We start from the raw sequence: 19,576 nt of genomic DNA, 5'->3' as shown, positions 1-19,576 counted from the left end.
TATGACTCATGTTGTTCAGAGCTGCCATACTGGGATGAACATGACAGTCAATGCAATTTTCAAACATAAATGCCGATGTCTGCAACTTAAATTCCCACCATTTGAGATATGAAGTACAAGTTGTGCATCTGAACCTTTCATGTATACAGCTTGGTAAATAGCATTGCTAAGAAAATAAACATGTCTGGAAGGTTTTCATTCTTTACATTCAGTTATTTCAAAGTACTTATCTAAGCATTCAGTAGCCATCTGAGAATTTTACACTCCATGAAACTGTGTTTTACTGGTTCCTTTTTACAGATGTGAAATTTTAGGTTCAGAGGCTGAGGCTTGCTGGAGATTATACAGCACATCGTCAGAGGAGTAAGGAGCACAGCTTTCCCAGCTTTCAATTTTCTTTACAGCTTGTAGACAAGGGTCTCATATTAGAATCTGTGTACTAATAGAGGAACTTGAATTTGGGTCAAAAACTTGCATTTTTGATGTTGCTGGAGAAGTTGTACGTAAGAGAGAAGAAAGACTGAGAGACCTAGGATTGTTCAGCCTGGAGAAAAGAAGGCTCCAGAAAAACAGTAGAGCAGCTAAGGGACGGGACCTTGAGCAACCTGGTCTGGTGGAAGGTGTCCCTGCCTGTGTCAGGGTGGTTGGAACTTGATGAGCTTTAAGGTCCTTTCCAACCCAAACAATTCTTTGGTTCTGTTAGAAGCATGAATGTTCAGTGTAGTGAATACACCTGCCTTTGCTTAGGTTTGCTAAACAAACGTTTACATAGTTTTCAGAACTTGTATTTTGGATATATTTTAATTTTACTTAACCAGAATTAAAATTAATGCAAAAGAAGGCTAAGGCATGACTCCTGAACATTGGGACAGTCACAGAACAGCACAGAATCATAGAGCAATTTAGGCTGGAAGTGACCTCTGGAGATCACCTGGTCAGGCAGGACAAGCTTAGATTAGGCTGCTCAGGGCTTTGCCTTGTTCAGTTTTCAATAATTTCCAAAGCAGAGGTTTTCCCACCTCTGGGCCCCTGTTCCACAATGTTGAGCCACTGTCATAGCAAAATACTTTTTCCTAATACCTAGTCAAAATTTCCCTTGTTGCAACTTGTATGTGTTGTTTCTTGTCTTTTATGTTGTGGAAGCAGAATGATCTATCAGGTAGAGCACCAAAGAGGTTGGGGTTTTATTCCTGGCTGTGCTGCTTGGAAAAAACTGTTTGAATACATTGTGTCTCAGGATCAGTAAAATCTTGTGAGTGGTACTGATGCACACCATTAGGAAACAGCATAGCTGGCTCTTTCCAGATTTTAATTTCACTTGTTTCATCTCTCCTTACCTACTTAAGTTTTCAGATTGCTGCAATTACATGAATGTTTTGTATGCTGAATAAATAAACGTTAGAGAAACAATCTGAAGTAGGGGAGTCTCATCCCCATGTAACCTGCAGAGGACTGAGGATGCAGCTACATCCAGTATTTTAACTGAAGAGATTTCCACAGTATGCTTGCATTCCCTCTTTTCTGCTGGTGATCAGCAAAAGGCACTGTTTCCTGTAGCTGGCTGGTGGTGGCTGGCATTTTTTTTGCTGGTTTAAGCGTAAAACTCCAGTGATCTGGTTTGCAACATCCACCCGTTGTCCCAAAAGATCACAAGTGTCCTGGCACATTTGGGAGGGTGTGATTAGTGCTGCGGGAGCACGATAGCAGCTGGTGGCTTAGAGGAAGGAAAGCAGATTGGAGGAGATGGCACAAAATTTCTTCATTCATTTTGCTACTGAAGAAGACACGTCATTGAACTATATCCTTGCGGCACATAATTTAGAGAACTAGCCCAGGGGTACGCGATTTGTGGTGGGGCTGCGAATTGAATTTGAGGTTTCTGAATCTCGGTTTTGTGTTTGAACTAGGAAAGCAGCCCTTTATTCTCTCTCCCACGGCTCTGGATTTAGTCGATTGAAGCTGCAAAGCAATTCCTGTAGTTCCGATTTTTTTGAAAAAAGAAGAAAGGCTACTTTGTTTTTAGAGCGATATTTGGTGTTTATTACCATAACATCTGGGCACAGTACTTTGATTCACATAAAATTCACTTTATTCTCAGTTATAAGCAGTTTTCAGTGCTGTCCGTATTTCAGGGGTTTATCACATGTATAATGGTTTTTTGCCTGCCTCTGGAACCCAGTGAGTAACAATGCTATGTTTATTCCTCCTCCCCACCTCCCGTTACTTTCATAGGGAAAAAGTTATCGGATTTGGAACGAGTTACCTCCCTTAAAGTGTACAATTGGTTTGCCAACAGAAGAAAGGAAATCAAGAGAAGAGCCAATATCGGTAATGTATCAGAAAACCTGTTTTCAAGGTTTAGTACTAAGACTTGCTCAGGAAAGATGGAAATTACGTAAGATTGTATTAATGAAAATGCTAGAGGTTCTGACATTCTTAGTAGAAATGCAGAGGAATTATTAAAATTAGTGTCTTGCTGTTCCAGATCTTTCCCGAAATATGGGTAGGAGTTTAATTTATAGAATTCCATCATCAATACAGGAAAGATGATGCTGTTAAGAAGTTTTACTGGAAGATCAGTTTTAAAAATGAAACAGAATTTGATGGTGGGAGGAGAATCGTATCTCTTTATTCTCAGGCTGCTTTGGGTATCCAAAATAAAATCTGAAATAAAACCTCAAAATATCTGCACTGAATAATATGGGAAATAAGGAAAATTGAGACGATGGCAAGTGCACAATCTTAGCATGCAGTTTAAATGAAAAATGGATGTTGTGAAGAGCTTTTATCTGGTTATAGGTTTCCTTGTGTCTGTGTTCCACTGGGGCTATATTTCTTACTGCCATCCCTGAGACCCCACAGGGATCTCAAGAGTCCAGTGAGTTGTTTTACATCTCAGATACAGCCACTAGGACCAAAGATTCTTCAAGCCAACTGCTTAGTCTGATTACACCTGTGTTCCTTACTGCTTTCCAAGGGATTGCACAGGGACAAATGGCTGGAACAAAGTAGTAATTTTTCTTGATGATCAGGATAAAACAAAAGTCTCTTCAGAGTTAGCCCTGCAGGTTCTTTGCATGAGTAGCAGATCATAAGGAAATTAGAAGTGGCTCTGAACCTGTAAGACGTACACCTTCTAATGTGAATAAACATAAGACATTCTAATAAGAATAAACTCACATTAGTGGCCGGGAGTCAACAAAGGTTGGCAGTGCATGCAAAATTTTATGTGCTTCCTTAGATACTATGCGGAATTACATTTGTAGTCCATAGACGAACAGAAATCCATACCTGCCTACTACCAGTATTTTTGCAGCTGCAGAATGTTGTGTCCTTTTCCTATCTGCTTTTTCTTGCCATATTTGTGAACAAGAAAAACTTCTTTTTACAGCATTTAATGTGTTATTAAAATTTAACCGAAATTTATTTTTCTAAAAATGAAATCTGTCAAGGGGTGGGGGGAACAAAGCAAAGTCAGGGTGGAGTTATAGCTGTATCTGTACAATCTGGGGAGAAGGGTTGGAAGGAGATTAAAAAGAACCAAAGAGAGCTTTAGGTGGATGGATCCTACTGGAAGGTGAAGATATGTGTCGTTTTAAATCCCTTAAGTGCTTTAAAGAATTTCTTCATCTATTTTAGACACTCCCTGTCCCCCTTAAGTCCTGCCAGTCCAAACTATGTGGGAAGATCTACCGGGAATGCCTTTGCCACTTCAGTGCATTAGAGATTAAACTAATATCTAATAGGACTGGCTGGAAAACAAGGATTCTTACTCACAAACAAGTCTGTTAGTTGGTGGGGAAGGATTTCAGGCAAACCAGTATCTGTACATGTGCTACCTTCCCAAATACTGGAGAGTGAAGAGGAAGAGGCTAAGAGCTAACTGTTCCTCCAGTTTTTCTAACTTCTTGGAAAAAAAAAGTAGTTACTTTTAATTACTCCAATGCATCAGATAAATTAGGGATCCATTTGCTTTTTTCGAAGAAGCAGCAATCCTGGAGAGCCATGGAATAGATGTCCAGAGTCCGGGAGGTCATTCCAACAGTGACGACGTTGATGGCAATGACTACTCGGAGCAGGTAAGCACTATGGTCGAGCTGCGTGGCCCAAAAAGAGAGAGTTCACTTGAAACATGAAGAGGCCCTATACCTCTTGCAAATCAGATGTCTCTTGTTGTTTTGCTTTTATGTAATTGTAATGGGGAAAGTGGAAGAGCACAGCTCCGCTATTTGAATGTGTTGAAGCAACCAGTATTCACCCACATGGATTTATTGTCATACAACAGGACACTTGGCAAGTACGCAATGGGGAGGAGGAGGGAAGATGTTCAGAGGGAGGCAGAGAAGCAGAGAAGGTAGAAGAAGACAGGAGGATCTGCTCCAAACAAGCAAGTTACACCATTCACGCCACACGCAATGTATGAAACATGTTAGGAGAGTGTTTACTCACCCAGTGCACCATGCATAACTTGTGCTCTCCTTACCTCTGGCACTGTTCTAGCTATCCACCCTCAAGAAAGGATGTACAGGTCTTTAACAGTTGCTCCTATATATCAGACACCAACATGCTTCCCTGCAAAACTAGGCATGTGTCTTCCTCTTACACCTGTTCTTTCTTTCTGCAAGAAATGTCTCCATTACAGCTTGTGCTGCAGCTCCTGTGAGTTGCTTATCTGGCACCCAGACAAGTCCCTGCCCCGACACTTTATAATCCCTTTTGGCAACCTTGCCCAGCAAGATGCTGAGTGCCCTCCTGTAAGGTACTGAGCTCCCTCTCTTTGTGGCAGTACCTTTCAGGAGCATCTCAGGATCCATCCCGAAGACACTGACAGACAAAGGGTGAAGGGTGGGGGGAAAGGATTTGATTAAATGAGGTTTGACATTTATTTGGCTCTGTACCTGTTCTGTATTGTTCTGCAACTATGTGCCACTATTTGGATTGTTTACATATTATCTGTCTTTTTGGTTTGTTTTTTTTTTTCTTTTTGCATTTTAACTCTTGCCTATTCTCTATTTTCCTTGGTTATTTTTAACCCTTGACAGCAACTTCTTTTTTAAATTCTCTAGCAAAAGAATACCCCTTCCCGCACTCTGAGCCCTCACCTACCCTAAAGTTGGTGACCCTTCCTTCACACACCTTCCTGACAGGTATTGCATCCCCTTCCCAATTTTCCTTCAGGTGTCATTGTTGGCCAACCCCCCCAGGGCTGTGTGTGCTTGGCACCAGTGGCCTTCAACAATTCACTTGGTTCTGGTTTTGCCATGAGCTGTATTCTGTGCTACACCCAGCAGCAGCTGGGGTGGGCAGATCACTTTTAATTGACTCATTTGGGAGAATTAGGTAGGTCTCCTATAAAAGCTGCTGGTAGAGAGTAATAGCAACCGAGTGTCCTGGAATGAGTCCTTAGCACACTTGGCTGTGGCCCAGTACAACAGATATCTGGCAGAGGCATTCTCAGCCGCTCTGCTTCTGATGGGTATTAAGGCCTTTCTTATAAGTCATCGCCAGCAGATTTGGTGGAACCAACTTCGCTAGCGCTAGATGATGAGAGGCTGCTCTGTAATGGCTATAAAATATGTTGAAACTGCTGCCGAGCACAGATAATTCCTTGTCAGTCAGATACAGGACCTGAATACTGAGGTGAAGTGTTATGTAGACTCCCAAACTATGTTTTTCTTCTGTGTGCTATCCAAAATACTTTCAAAAGAGAAACACATAGGTTATTAAAGATCTTTGTTTAGAGCCCTTAAAAATTACATTTCTCAGTAATCTAGCTGGGCTCCTCTATGAAGTGTAATTAGGCATTAGCAGCGAAGCAGATTAAATGGCAAGCTCTCCCAATGACCATTTAACATCCCTTAGCTGTTAAAACCGTAAATTCTCTTTTCTACAGTGACACCTTAACTCTAGTAAACTTTAAAGCACAAAGTTCACCCAAATATTAATGAAGTGCTTAAAACTCCAGAAGTCAGGACTATGTATTTCTTACCATAGTAAATATTACTGAGAGGCCCTTAAGAGTGTGAGCACATCACAATATTTGCCTGACATTGTTGTAAATGAATGCATTCCTTTAAATAACCTCCGGATTTTACCAAATCCTGGCTTTTCTGTCCCCCTCAGCATTTACCACCTGTCATCTTAATCTAAAATGGATAATAGACATTTTAAATTTCACAAGTTTATCACTTAAAGGCTGTTGGAAGACTGATAAATGTTTATCATTTCCTTTCAGTAAATAATAATAATTAAAAATATTTGTGAGATCATGGTGTGGTAACTGTTGGTACCCTGTTTTAAAGAGAAGGAAACACCATGATTTTGCCCAAAGTTCCAAAAGAATTTGATAGCTGGAGTTAGAGTTTGGATGTTGCTTATTCTCCTTATTATTGAAAACCTGGCCCTCCTTCTGACATAGGCTATGAAACATACTTACTTGCTATAAAATTTATGCTAGAATTGCCAGCCTTTTAGGTCTGATATTGCATGGCCATTATGCACCATGTTATGTGTACAACAGTTCATTGATTTTTAAAATTTTCACTGCAGTCGTGTAGCAGCAAAGTTTCTCAGTGTCATTTTTTTCTCGCCAGCCATCTCAACCAACACCACACTGGTTCTCTTACAGCTGAGAGACTTTGCTCTTTAGAAAATAGACGAAGAAATGTGTGGCACATAGTTCAGTGGACTGGAGTACCTGGCAGTATCTTCACCTACGTATTTAAATTACATTGGTTCCGGTCCTCCAAAATCATTGCACTGTCTTTCTTAGCAGTCTAATAGTTTTTTGGCATATTTTCCCCTATACCTGTATGAATTCAGTGTCTTCACAGCACACTGGCTCAGACCAAGGGTTAATCTAGTTTTTTATCCTGTTTCTGAGTGAGGACAATAGTAGAATTTAAAGAAAAAGTATTTTTGAGGAATATGTATTTCATTACAGTAGCTTCCAGCTTCTGGAAGTCAATAGTTTTGAGAGGCTTCCTGAGCCAGGCAGTGTATCCACTTTCAGCTTTGATAATTTCTTGTAGACTAAATTTTCCCTGAATTTGTCTAAACCCCACCTTTTAAAGCCATTTTTACTTTCGTCTGAACTAAAAATCAGTGAATCCTACAACTGAATCGTGATAAGCGAAGCAATGCTTCCCATTGCCACTTTGGAGTATGAAATCATTCCAGTGAGTTAGATGACAAGAAGCCATGAACAGTTGTTCTTTATTTACTAATTATTTGTGATAAACATTTACCATATCGACCACCAGCCGTTTCTTTTTCAAACTGAAGAACTTGAATCTGTGTAGCCTCTCCTCGTAAGAAAGCCACCCCATGCCTCTCCTCCCCTGGGCTGCCGTTCTCTCTACCTTTTCTAGTTCTATTGTGTCCTTTTTAATTGGGATGACCAGAACTGTCTATTCAAAATGTAAGTGTAGCATGAATTTGTGCAGTGCACGTTGTTTCCTATCTTAGATTGGTTTCCTGGCATATCTTGTGTATCACTTCTCTTTATAATTTAATATTTTCTCAGACTATTCGCCTCCCTATCCCCTCAAATTCCTCTCAAAAGTTGGGTGTGCCACTCCTTGCCTTGCTTACCTTTGTCTGCACAGTGTGGGAAATCAGTCATAAATCAATTTCGTAAATTCCTTCCACATTCTGCCCTTGTAACGAATGTGTAATTCGCTGCCCATAGTCCATTACACACTTGTTTATCCACTGGTTTTCTACTCATGGAGTAACAATGCTTCTCTCTTCTCCTTTCCACATGCACAGGATGACAGCACTAGCCATAGTGACCATCAAGACCCCATTTCATTAGCCGTGGAAATGGCAGCGGTAAACCACACCATCTTGGCATTGGCCCGGCAAGGAGCCAACGAGATCAAGACAGAAGCTCTAGACGATGACTGATACAAAGAGAGGGGAGGGTCAAAGCAAGAAGTAACTTAGTTTTAGACGTAGCACCTTAGCAGACTTTCCTCAGTCCTTAATATGTGTTCTTACAGTATAACTTTGCAGTTTCTTGTACGTCAGTTAGCTGTTAGGGTCTTGTTCTGTGAAGATGGCATGGTGCCCTCAGCCTTTGCATATACTCTCTCAGTATTAATTCCCAGTAAATAATCAACCAACCAACCAACCTCCCTCTCCCAGCCCCAGTGGCTAGAAAAATCTTGCTGCTCTGTCTTAGCATTCAAAGTGCTTCCAGGTATTTTAGACAGCCCTCAATTACAAGTCTTAGGCTACACTTAAAACCTTGGATAACCTTAGAGATCGTGTTAAAAAAATAGTCTGTATGCTTTTCCTTCTCTGAGACTGAAAGGATGCAAGCTGAGGTAGTGGCACAGGGTCGATGGACACCAGATCGGGAGTATCAACAGAGAGTAAAAAGAACACTAGAAACCCCACTTCAGCATGGGAATAAATGATTTCCAGCTGCAATAAGCCGTGCCTCACTGGTCATACAGTGACTTGATATACTTTTGGGTGCTGTGCTGAGAATGTCCATTGGAAATACATTCACATATTTTGGTTGATGTTCACATATTCAACACAGACATCCTCTACTCTCACAAGCTGCGTGGCTTAGTGGATAAGTACTGCCTTCTGCCTCTGGGACCATGATTGAAGCCCATCCTGGGATCATATGAAAAATGAGCTGAATGTCTAATGGACAACAGTCCACTTCTCAAAACCACTATTCATTATTTGGCATGGCTAGCAGTGCCTGCTCAGAAGAGGTCTAGACTTTATTGATCTGTCATTAACAATTTCACCTATTATTCTTCCTCTCACCTTTTCTGTCCCCACCCTACTCCCCTCTCCACTTTGCTGCTTTCAAAAGCAATGTTTTCCAGGAAGGTTATTAAGGTCATAAAATGGGTGAGTGGATTTTTACACATCTGTGTAACTAATGCCTACATCCTGACTAGCCTGAAAGGTTCTTGGAGAACTTTTGCATCTGACCTTTGCTAGGTAACCATCATAGCATAAATATTCTCCTAAATACGAACTTTTTTTGTTTGTTTAAAGGCAGGAGGATCTCTTACCTGAGAAATGGGGTGTGAATGTTTTGTGTTCTCTTTACTCTGTCCTTGTTAAGATGTGAGAAAGCTATACTGCTACGAGCAATTTAATTAATAATTGGAAGCCATACTGATAATGGATGTGGTAATATTTGTAAAGCAAACCTACTTTAAGTAGCAGAAACTAATGGAATTGTTTTCCTTGATCATATGTAGCACTTTTGTTACTTTTTTCTTAAAGATATTTATATTTGATAAGTCTTTTTTTTATCATTTGAGAATTCAAAATACCAAACAGCAAACTTGCATTGCAGAGTCACCCTGTGATCACCTTGTCATCTAGTATCTAAATGATGAACTGTGTGTGCATCTAAGAAAATTACATCTGCTAGCATTGTGTGGAAATGATCTCCTGGCATCCTGATAAAATGATATGCTGCTGCCGGTAAGAGGAAACATTTCGATGGAAACAGCATGGGAAGTGTTAGAGATGGGCAGGACTGTGTTGCATTAAAAATAAAAATTAAAAACCTATGTAAATTTTTGTATGTAGATACATAAAAATTTGCATAGCGTTTCCTCCACATTCCATTTTTATCTTCCCAGTTTATGTGGGAATAGCTTAAAAAAAGGAAAACAGCTCAGTCTGAAGGATGGGTTTCCCTTTTCTCCCTTCCACTTTTCAGGTGGGGGGAATGAAGGGAAGTTGCTGTTACTTGTCTTGTTCTCCTCCATTGCTCACGCTTAACTATCAGATAGTATTGTGAACTCTGAAAATGTGGCTTCTCAGCAGGTTTTTAGCCAGCTTACACCCTTCAAGGCATAGGCCAACTAGATGATCTTTACATCTGTGAATCTCATGAAAATTGCTTAGGTAAGTGTGGAGCAGATTTTGAGCTTTCAGGAGGCACAGAGTTGGCATCTCTTTGCTCTGTAACTTTGAAGATATGTAGGTAGGGTCTGGCCTCGTCTTTCTCTTATGGATTTCATTGGAAAATTTATGTGCTTTCCTTAGATAAAGATCACTGAAGCAGAATGAAGCCGTCTTTTTTTTTTTTTTTTTTTCTGTTTTATTGCATTTCTTGAGTAGGCAAATTTGTAAGTAGCATCAGGGCAGACTCAGGAAAGAAAGGAATTGGGTCAGTGACCATTGCACCATTGAAGTTTTTTTCTTAATGTGTCTATGAATGTCTGGTACTAAGGAGTGAAAGGACGGGGAGAGCTTTTATTTCTGTTTTTGCACAGCAGAATGATCAAGCAAACTATAGCCTTAGTGGAATTTTACCTACTTACTCATTCCACAGTCACACACCAAGCTGACAAGCAACATCCACGATTTATAGTGAGGAGATTTTAATAATCGATGACCTCTTTACGCTGGGCTTGCCACCACCATTTGTTCTGGCTGTTTCATTTTAAAAAGAACAGACTTAAACTGTTGGACAGCTGTAATTTTAAAAGAAATATTGCTTACTATACCATCTTACAAAAAATGTCATTGTTTCAAGCATTGCCTTTTTAAAGCAATAGGGAAGAATAAAAATAGTAGTAGAACTTCTATATCATGATTATGGGTTCATGTGATGCAGGATCAAACTGACACCATTAAAATTGCATGTCTATACCACCTAATGTAGAATAATCTCGTCTTAATTCTGTTTGTCCCTGTCAGGTAGCTGCTGGTCTCATCACGCATCAATATCCTATTGGAAGGTTAAACAGTTAAACCCCTTGTGAATGGCTGGAGGTTGGCAGATCCTCCCTGTCTGTAGCTTCCTGGTAAATACCAGTTTCCTGCTTTCCCACAGCATCTTCTCACCAGAGAAAATAACAAATGGCTTAACTGGGCAATCAGACGCTTAGTTCCATGTGTCAGTGTCTGGGTTGCCCCTGTCTATTTTGGCTTTTCTTCAACCATTGAGAGGTACGAGGAAGGTGTAGGACTTCAGCCATTACCAGGGTGCTTATGACAGTTTGTTTCCTTGATTCTGAACAATTTGCAGTTGACTAGTGGCTTGTTGGTTTGTCATGAATGAGCAAGAACAGAACAGATGCTGGTGTGGTGGTATCAGGAGAAGTGTACATGATCTGGAGTGAGTGAATGGGTGGAGAACATGTCCTGGAATTTAGTCTTTGTTCTAGGGTTTTTTCCACAATATGGGACTCTTGTTTTTCCATCTCTGGATTTTCTTGAAAAATTAGGTCTCATTATTGTAGCTTTGCAATTCATTTGGAATTCATTGTAGCCAATCTGGAATTACTGCAATTTGTTCTCATGTCAGTTCCCTTGAAGTGGATCTGGTGGCAGACTAGATTTACCTTATTGTTCTGTGAATAGAGAAGAAATTATTTAAGATGCTTCTCTTCTGTGACAGGCACAGATTGCTTATAGTTTTGTAGAATAAGTTCTGGCTGTTATTTTGTCACTCATAAAGTCCTTATACTTGAGTTATTGTCTCTTGCCGTCTTCTTAAAACAACAATTTCTACCTCCACTTCTTTTTTAGGTTGTTTTGGGGTTTTTTTAGTTTTTGCTTTTTTGTTTTCCTAAGGATATGAGATCCCAGATGTTTGCAAAAGCATTATGAGTTGATAAAAATAAGTCGACATAGGGATGAGCAGGCATGTTATCCATTGATGCCCTTATGTTACAGAGACATTTTCTAAATACTCTATAAACATATGTGGTGTTCCAGCATAATCCTATTACTCCCATGTTGGATGTGAGCAAGTTGGTTGCGAGTCAGCAGAGGTCACCGAGAAGAGCGTTCAACAGGTCAAGGAAAGTCTCCTCTGTTCATCACTTGTGCGACCACATCTGGAGTACTGTGTGCAGTGTTGGACAGGAGTGAGTCCACTATAGGGCTCCTGAGGTGAGAGGGTCAGAGCACATGTCATGTGGTGAGTGATTGCAAGAGCTGGGGTTGTTCGGGCTGGCTCTAGAAGCATCCTCTGTTTTGTTCTTCATCTGTCTTAATGGGTGGGTTTAGAGAAGACATAGCCAGGACCAGGACCTTCTCAGAGGTGCATAGCAAAAAGGTGCGGGACAGCGAGTTAAAGCTGCATTAGAGAAAATCCCAAGTGAACGTGAAGAGAAATATTTTCATGCTTAAAGTGGGAGAGCAGTGGCCCAGGAAGGCAGCGGATATCCCGGCCTTGAGGATATTCAAAACTCAACAGGACAAGGTTGGATTAGAGACCTCTAGAGGTCTCTTCTGGCCTCAATTACTCTATGATTCAGTACAGACCTGCTCAGGTTGAGGTGTTTCCTAGTTCTGATCTGTAAGTGTTGACTTGTTTAAAGAAATTCTCTGAATTTGTTGTTGTTTTTTGTATTGGTGTTTGATTTTTTGTTTGTTTGGGGTTTTTTTTCTCATTTGGTTGGGTTTTTTTCTCTTTTGCTATTCATAAAAAGTTCTCTTTCCTACTTTTCTAATAGAGGGGAGCTTTATTTGCAGGGTCTGGCTCCAGGCTCCAATCAAGCCATAAGAAATAAATTTCATTATTTCCTCTGTTTACACAGTTCTTCAGGGATATTTGAATTATTCTGTTTGTTTCATTGCCTAACGTCAGACTGGTAAGTTTTCCATGTTTTAGTAACATTTGTGCTGTAGATCAGATTTTGCCTTCGTTTGTGGGAATTTATTGTTGTCTTGCTGCTGTGAGTGCAGGTGAAAAATTTCACATAGCTGAACTTGTTAGAGGTTAACTGTGGTTAACTGTTGTTAACTTAAGTCCACTGATGACTATGATAAGCTAGAAGGTTTTGGTTCAGTAAATCATGAACTGGTGATTATCAGAAGCTGAAAGGGTCTGACTGGGAAAGAGTCACATCCTCTCTTAGATCCTCCTTTTCTTACCTTAAGTGTTTGCTGTTGGCCGCCACTTGGAAAAAACCCACACTTAACTTCAGGTCTGATTTGGATGTAATTTTGAAGAGCAATAGTAATGGTGTTTGCCAGTATGGACTGAGATGGGGTCAGTTAGACTCCCAACTGTTAATTTCTGCCTTCGAGGTGCCTAAGAACATGATTTCACCAGAATTTTTACTTCTCTTAGATGGTATAAAAATTTTCCTTCACAATGAGGTGCTGCTTGCAAAGAAGTAAAATGAAAGCATTGTGATGGCCTTCCACTGGAGCAGTTGAGTCACCAAGACATGTGATAGTTGTCACGGGGTTTCATAAGGAAACGGGTTTTATTTTTTGTGTAGATAAAACCAGCAAAATTGGTGTGAGAGTTTTGAAAACTCAAAATCGCTGCTCCTAAAGCACTTAATGCAGGATGTTGCTTCCCTGTGTGTAATCTTAACTCAAATGCGAAGCTGGATTCACACCTCTCTCTGCAGCTTACTAAGATTCAGTATGACATTTTGCCCATAGTATGAGACCTGTGGATGTTTAGTGTAAGATTCCCCCCCACCCCTATCCCTGGAATTCTGCTCATTTTAGATAATAATTTTCTCATCAGAAGGTTTATATTCCTTCTTCCACCCCAGTTACATCATTGTGCAGCCCTCACCCCACAGTGTTCATCAGCTTCTTTCATGTTCATTGGACAATTACCAGCAAATTCTAGGGGTTGTTTTTGTCAAAATAATCTTTGCTCTTATTTTAGACAAGACTTCCCACCCAAGCAGCTCTTGCACTCTTTGAAGTTATTTAAATTGATAATACTATTTTTATCAAAGTCTTAAGCTTGTAGGCAATAATCTTGAGTTTGGTGTAGCTTTTATCATTTGGCAGGAATCTTTGTTGGCAGGATTGGTCTTGAAATCTGTGTTACGTATCAGTGACTTAACATGTTCATTAGACAGCTGGAGATTTTGTGCATGTGTTAGTAGCAGTAGTCAGGGTTGTATTGTGTTCCTGGCTAATTTAATGGAGTTTTGTGGAGTCAGGCATTTTCACTGTGATTTCTTGGAAGGGAAGGTTGATGGCCGGACCAAAAAGTACCTTGCAGTTCCCAAGAAGAGCTGCAGAAACATTTCAAAATAAAACATCCCCCCTTGGGCTTTTTTGCAGCTGGGATATTTACTCAGGATATTAAATCAGTTATTGGCCAAGAGGCATTTGGCAAGCTGAAAAGCATAGCCCTGAAACCTTCATTTTAGCATCTATTATTGTTGTCTAATTTATGGGATTTAAACTGTCTGACTAATGAAAAAAAGAGGCATTCTAGAGATGGCAGCTATAAATTCAAATTTAAAATACACAGAAACTTACTTTTCTCCTTCGTGAGAAATGCGTTTTAACTAGAAAAGTGGACTTGGTTGTTTTGAGGACTATCAGTAAGATGACAGCATTTTGATGTTGTTTTTTGTCCAACAAATATAAATAAAATCAAACAAGTGGCAGTGATCTCAGCAGCACCAGTGAAACAGAGATGTGGGGAGAAAAATTCAAGCAATTTCAGAGTTGTTCATCGCTAACCATGGCCTTAGGTTTTGTCACTTAAAAATAGGCTAGAATTGTTTGTTCATGCCTGTTTTCACATAGGCATCCATTGAACACGGGTGATGCTGCAGCTAAGATGGTGTCAGCACAATTACAATAATCAGTACAAACTACTCTGTTTTTGCTAAGGTTGTTCTTTATGAAAACCCATATCATACTTTAACTTGAGCTTACAGGAAAAAGTAAGCAAATATATTTTGCTCTTTCAAAATGATAAGATATGCTCTGTGATGTCTGCAATGTGCTTGTATCCAGGCGATAATATGGATAGCTTATGTCATGGAGATAAAACAGGGTTTGCCGTTTTGAGTGCGGAGGAAAAAAAATCACAAAACGTATTTTAAATGCCCCTTTTAATCAGGCTGATCAAGAAAACGAACTAATCTGTTTGATTGCTGCAATGTTGTGCTCTTCCTCATTCTTTCCAGTAAGCTTTGGAGTGCTTTGGCCAACAGCTTAAGCGGGAGTGAACTAAACCCATTGAACTGGAGTGAACTGCGTAATGGGCCTTTGATGTTTCTGTATGTACAGTGCATCTCTCACTCAGATGGCTTGGCAGAAGGCTCTCTATGCCATTTATTCCCTCACTTCTCTCCGCTGTTAAATGGAAGCGGGTGTATTCTGCTGATCAAAACATCCAGCACACTTCTGCTAAATCCTTTCAAACTGCAGCCAGGGTAATTGGGATGGGTAGGATAAATGCGTAAAAGTATGGCAGTAAAAGTGATGGCAGTTCTTTTGAATGACTGGGTGTCCTCCTGACATGTAATTAGCTGCTTTAGAAAGATGTGGATTGGCATGGTCATAATTAAAAGGATTTCTGTCTTTTCTGCGATTGAAAACAGAAGATCTTCCGCCCTCTAATTCTCTTAAATACCAGTGTTATTAGTGACACTTGGAACACAGCTACTTCGTAAACTTAAATAATGACCTGTTCCTAATGGTAACTTACAACAGCAGGGACTGAAACAGAGTTTAGTTTTCTATGCAAAGCTGCTTCTCTTCCTTTTGTGGGTTCCCCTCCCCTCATGTATGTATTGCTTCTCAGTGGATTTTAGAAACAAAAAGGACATTTAGTTATGTGTGACAGCATGATTACCCAAGGTTCTGGTTTAGCTGCTCTTGATTTGTTTTAGAGTTGTAGTTTGGGGAGGATTAGCCGTGGTCCAGGACTTCACTGAATTACTACTCATCCTGTGTTTTCACCCTGCCTGCAGGTAGAGGATACCAATTGCACTGTTGTCCTTGGTTCCTGAAGTGAGGAATCCTGAAGCTAGCTCTTCTGTGCCCCTCCAGGCTCTCCTTCATAGTGTCTCAGTTTGAAAGCCTTATCAGGCATTGTTGCCAAGTATATAACCGTATTGTCCTCAAGCTGTCTGCTGTCTCCTTTTGGTGTCATGATACAAGCTAACTCACCTTTGCTTAAGAAATCTCAAACTAGCCTGCAGCTGGATAGTAGCTGGACAGCATGGTTGTCCCTCTCTACAGGAGAAGATACATGGTGGTGACCTAAAATAACATCATAACCTTTCTCTGATAGGTTGCTGGGTTCATAGGGTGTTATGTGCCTTTTTATTCTGTGTTTTTGTGAGAAACATTATCTGTTGACCAGTCTTGAGCACTGCAGAGCCTGTGCTCCATTTTTGCCCTCAATTTTCGTGACCATATTTTTCCATAATGCTGCTGTTCTGCTGTAGTTCAGTGTCAGACAGGTTTCTGGAGTATTGTGGTGTGCAAAGATGCGTATAGAGACTCTTAGTCAAATTTAGAAAAATTAGCAGGTTCTTGACTCCAACAGATTTGCAAAGTTAGGAACTTCCTTAGGTTCTTATTTAAATCCTCCAGATACTTCTCAGCTTCTTCATACTGAAATACTTGTGTGTAAATCTCATCCAGTGTCATGTGGTTCAGAACAGACCCGTGGGTCATGGGTACTTTAGTTCTTCCAGCATGGTTACCTCTGGTGGTACTACACTCACAGTAGCAGCTCATTTTCTAGCATGTGTTTTTAGACATTAGCTTGCTGCTGTTACTGCCCCCAACTCAGCTTCCTATCCTCCTCTCCCCAGCCCTTCTCCTTAACTAATTAAAGTCTTCCATGTTATGGCAAGATGGCATATGTAGCTTAAATAACCCACCTCTGTAATTAAGAGGTTGGCTTTAGCCTTCTGAGATATATTTTACATCATTAGAGATTTAAAAATACATTTTACTTATAAAGTTTATCTGTGAAATCTCTCAAGGAGGGCAAAGAGGTAATGAAAGTAAATTATTAACTAATATTCCTCACCCAATATATTCCATTAAGAATATTAAGCATATATTCCATTCCACAAAACACATTTGACTTTGGATATATTTTTTTTAAGTCTGCCTGCTGATGAAGTTGCTGCTATCTCTCTTTGACAGGACTGTAATGGCAGTACTGAAAATATCCTTCAGGAGCTAACCAGAGCCAGAACTCAGAACATCAGATCCAGGTTTTCCTATACTAGAGTGCAAACCATTTCATTTATGCATTTTGGCAAGTGAGCAGATCTTTTCAGGACAAAAATGACATAGATTCACCCTTAACACATTCAAGCTCTTCCTTTTTTGAAAAGGTTTGATAGAAAGGTTTGAGTTTAGGTGGAGCAATGCTGGATTCAGAATGGTGAAGAAGAAATTCGACGTGTCGCTGGGCGCATTGCACAACATGCGTAACTACTACATGAGCAGGGTAAACATATTGGATGCTTTATTGATGAGATAGGCAAAGCAGTTTATGAAATGCTCTGAAATCTCCAACATATGTTTCTTTGTGCCAGAGTGTCTTCATGGCTCACCATGTAGCATTATAAAGTTCCTTGAGGAGTTGTTATTGGAATTTGAAACATGCTTTGGTTTGTTGAAGAGGTAGTTTCATATCAGTTTAGCTGAACATTTACATCTGGGCACACAGCTGCTCACTGGGCAGTAACAGTTTAATTCTGCAACTCTTCCTTCCTTTAGAGCTCTCTTAAGACACAGTCCTCTTTCTCCAGGTGCATTTTTTTTTTTTTTTTGCATTTGGAAGGGCAGGATGGTTCATTCATCCTGATGGATGAAGTAGATAGAATAGGGAGTTTGCATCAGGATTGTGGGAGGCCATCTAAAATTCAGGGTCTCCTTGTAGGTGATAGACTGGTCCCTTCTGGCCTTAATTGTAAAACTATGATTCCAAAGAGGTAAACTTTTCTTTTACCTTTATAACCTGTTCATAGTATTTAATAATTTATAGAGATTTGAGTACTAGAGGGGTTCTCTGCAGTAAGAACTTCTTTGACTTTCCATCAGAGAACATATTGTGCCTTATGTCTCTAAACCACATGGAGTTCCAGTTCTGTATGATAAATACATTTTTACACTTTGTACTTCTGCCATAGTGGGAATCAAACAAATGTAGTTTTGATAACAGGTGGTTTCTGTATGCTGCTGTATTATTTAGATTTGCTCCAGTATCTTACCAATTCAGGCTATCTATTCCACTGACGCAGCGATAAGTATTTTCATACCAGCCAGTGTTGAGCAGCTAAGGTAGCTCTGGAACAACATTATTCTGTTCAACTGTTATTTTTGCTTCTTACATAAAAATCAGTAAAAAACCCCTAACCAAAAGCCGAAGTCAGTTTGAATTTCTAACCTTTATTATGTTAGACATTGACTACATGAATTCCAGTTGCTAAGGGTACCTTGCAGTGATTTTTACTATTACCCAAGAACGTTTAACATGAAAATCATTCAGTATGAATAGAATTTGATCAGTCGTGACCATCCTCTAGCTGCAGCGCCTCGAGCAACTGGCGTTTTTTACAAGTACTTTCATCAATTGCCAAAGTGCTTCAAAAAATATCACAGTCAGCAGAAGTCCTCTTGCTAAACTAATGTCTCCTCTTATTTCCTACACTGAGCCTGTATTTCCTTGACGGAGTTCCAGATGAGTGTTTTGAGCTGTACCTCTCCCAGCTGCTCTGAGCCATTCCCTTTCCTCTGAAGTTGATTGTTATTGGTACTGAATTTGTCACACATTGTTTTCCCAAACTTCAGTTCTTCTCATGGACGTAATTTCTTTTATCGTTTATCCAAGCTCCTTCACACCCGGGTAATCCTGGTTTACTTGGTGTGCTGGTGGTTTTCTCACACAGTGCTCTGACCTGATCCCGTTGTTCATACAGGCTCCAGATGAGGATATATATTGTTTCCATCCTAATAAAAAGCCATCCAACATAGTGCTGAAGCTTAGATTTGGCTCAGTCTTAGGAAATCTTCCTAGCTTTCTGCTACCTTAAATAACGTGGGTTTTTCCAGCATGGTTAGTTAGCAGCCCTCATCCCTGTCCTCATACCAGTTTTACCGCTTAGATTAGAAAATCAGGGAAATAGTAACTTTTAAGTATAATATTTTTTATTATTACTTGGACTATTCTTTTTTTATTGGGAAGACTGGTACTGGGCTGTGCACTTCAGCAGATACTCAGCAATGTTCTAGCAAATTGCTTGCAAAAACAAAGGCCTATCACAGATACAGCAGTGCTTCAGAACACTGATTTGATGTTTCTTGCACGCAATTATCATGCTCAGGTTTATCTGTTCTGTTTAGTTCTTCGTACCATTTGTTGTTGCTGCCTCTCCCACTCCTGGTAGGACTCCTTGTTGCTCTCTGTGCCCTTTTACAGTCTTTGATGACTTGTGTAATTTTAATTTTGTTCTTCCCTGCATTCACTTGTTTCTTCTTCTTCTCTTTTTCCTGTTCAGGCACTTTATTACCTTCACACCTTCAAGCAGCTTATTTATGGTTAGATATTTTTTAAATTCCTTTAATACTACTTTAGTCCAGCTTGAAACGCATTCACCTTTCCTTTTGCCTATTAAATGGTGCTGTATCAATTGCTTACTTGAAGTCCAAATCTATTTTGTCTACAGTGTAATATAAATGTGAAAAATTCTGTCTACTTTGACCATTCAAAAAAAAAAAAAATCAGCTCATAAATTCCATCAGATTATGGCAGGTTTTTTACTTGCAACCTCCTGTGTGAAATAAGGTAGTTCCAAGGTGTTGGACTATAGTTGATAGAGAGAAACAA

The 19,576-nt window shown here is 39.9% G+C and overlaps 1 protein-coding gene across 18 annotated transcripts in view; it reads left to right on the top strand.

Moving 5' to 3' along the window:
• Nucleotides 1-19,096, top strand: part of HMBOX1 (homeobox containing 1) — a 125,390-nt gene extending 106,294 nt beyond the window's left edge. For 8 of the 18 annotated variants that reach the window (XM_030490942.1, XM_030490943.1, XM_030490947.1 and 5 more), the window contains 4 exons: nucleotides 2,233-2,328; nucleotides 3,985-4,079; nucleotides 4,286-4,417; nucleotides 7,771-17,346. In XM_030490942.1, coding sequence (XP_030346802.1) covers nucleotides 2,233-2,328; nucleotides 3,985-4,079; nucleotides 4,286-4,417; nucleotides 7,771-7,908 — 461 coding nt within the window. In that variant the 3' untranslated portion in view covers nucleotides 7,909-17,346. Of the gene's footprint in view, nucleotides 1-2,232; nucleotides 2,329-3,984; nucleotides 4,080-4,285; nucleotides 4,905-5,066; nucleotides 5,148-7,770 lie in introns of those variants that run through there. The other 10 variants (XR_003992077.1, XM_030490959.1, XM_030490958.1 and 7 more) reach the window with 10 other exon arrangements.
• The last annotated feature ends 480 nt before the right edge of the window (nucleotides 19,097-19,576 follow it).

This window comes from Strigops habroptila, chromosome 6 (genome assembly GCF_004027225.2).
Source record: "Strigops habroptila isolate Jane chromosome 6, bStrHab1.2.pri, whole genome shotgun sequence".
Lineage (NCBI taxonomy): Eukaryota > Metazoa > Chordata > Aves > Psittaciformes > Psittacidae > Strigops > Strigops habroptila.
Note: the sequence above shows the minus strand (reverse complement) of the source record. Positions and strands in the feature narration are given on the sequence as shown.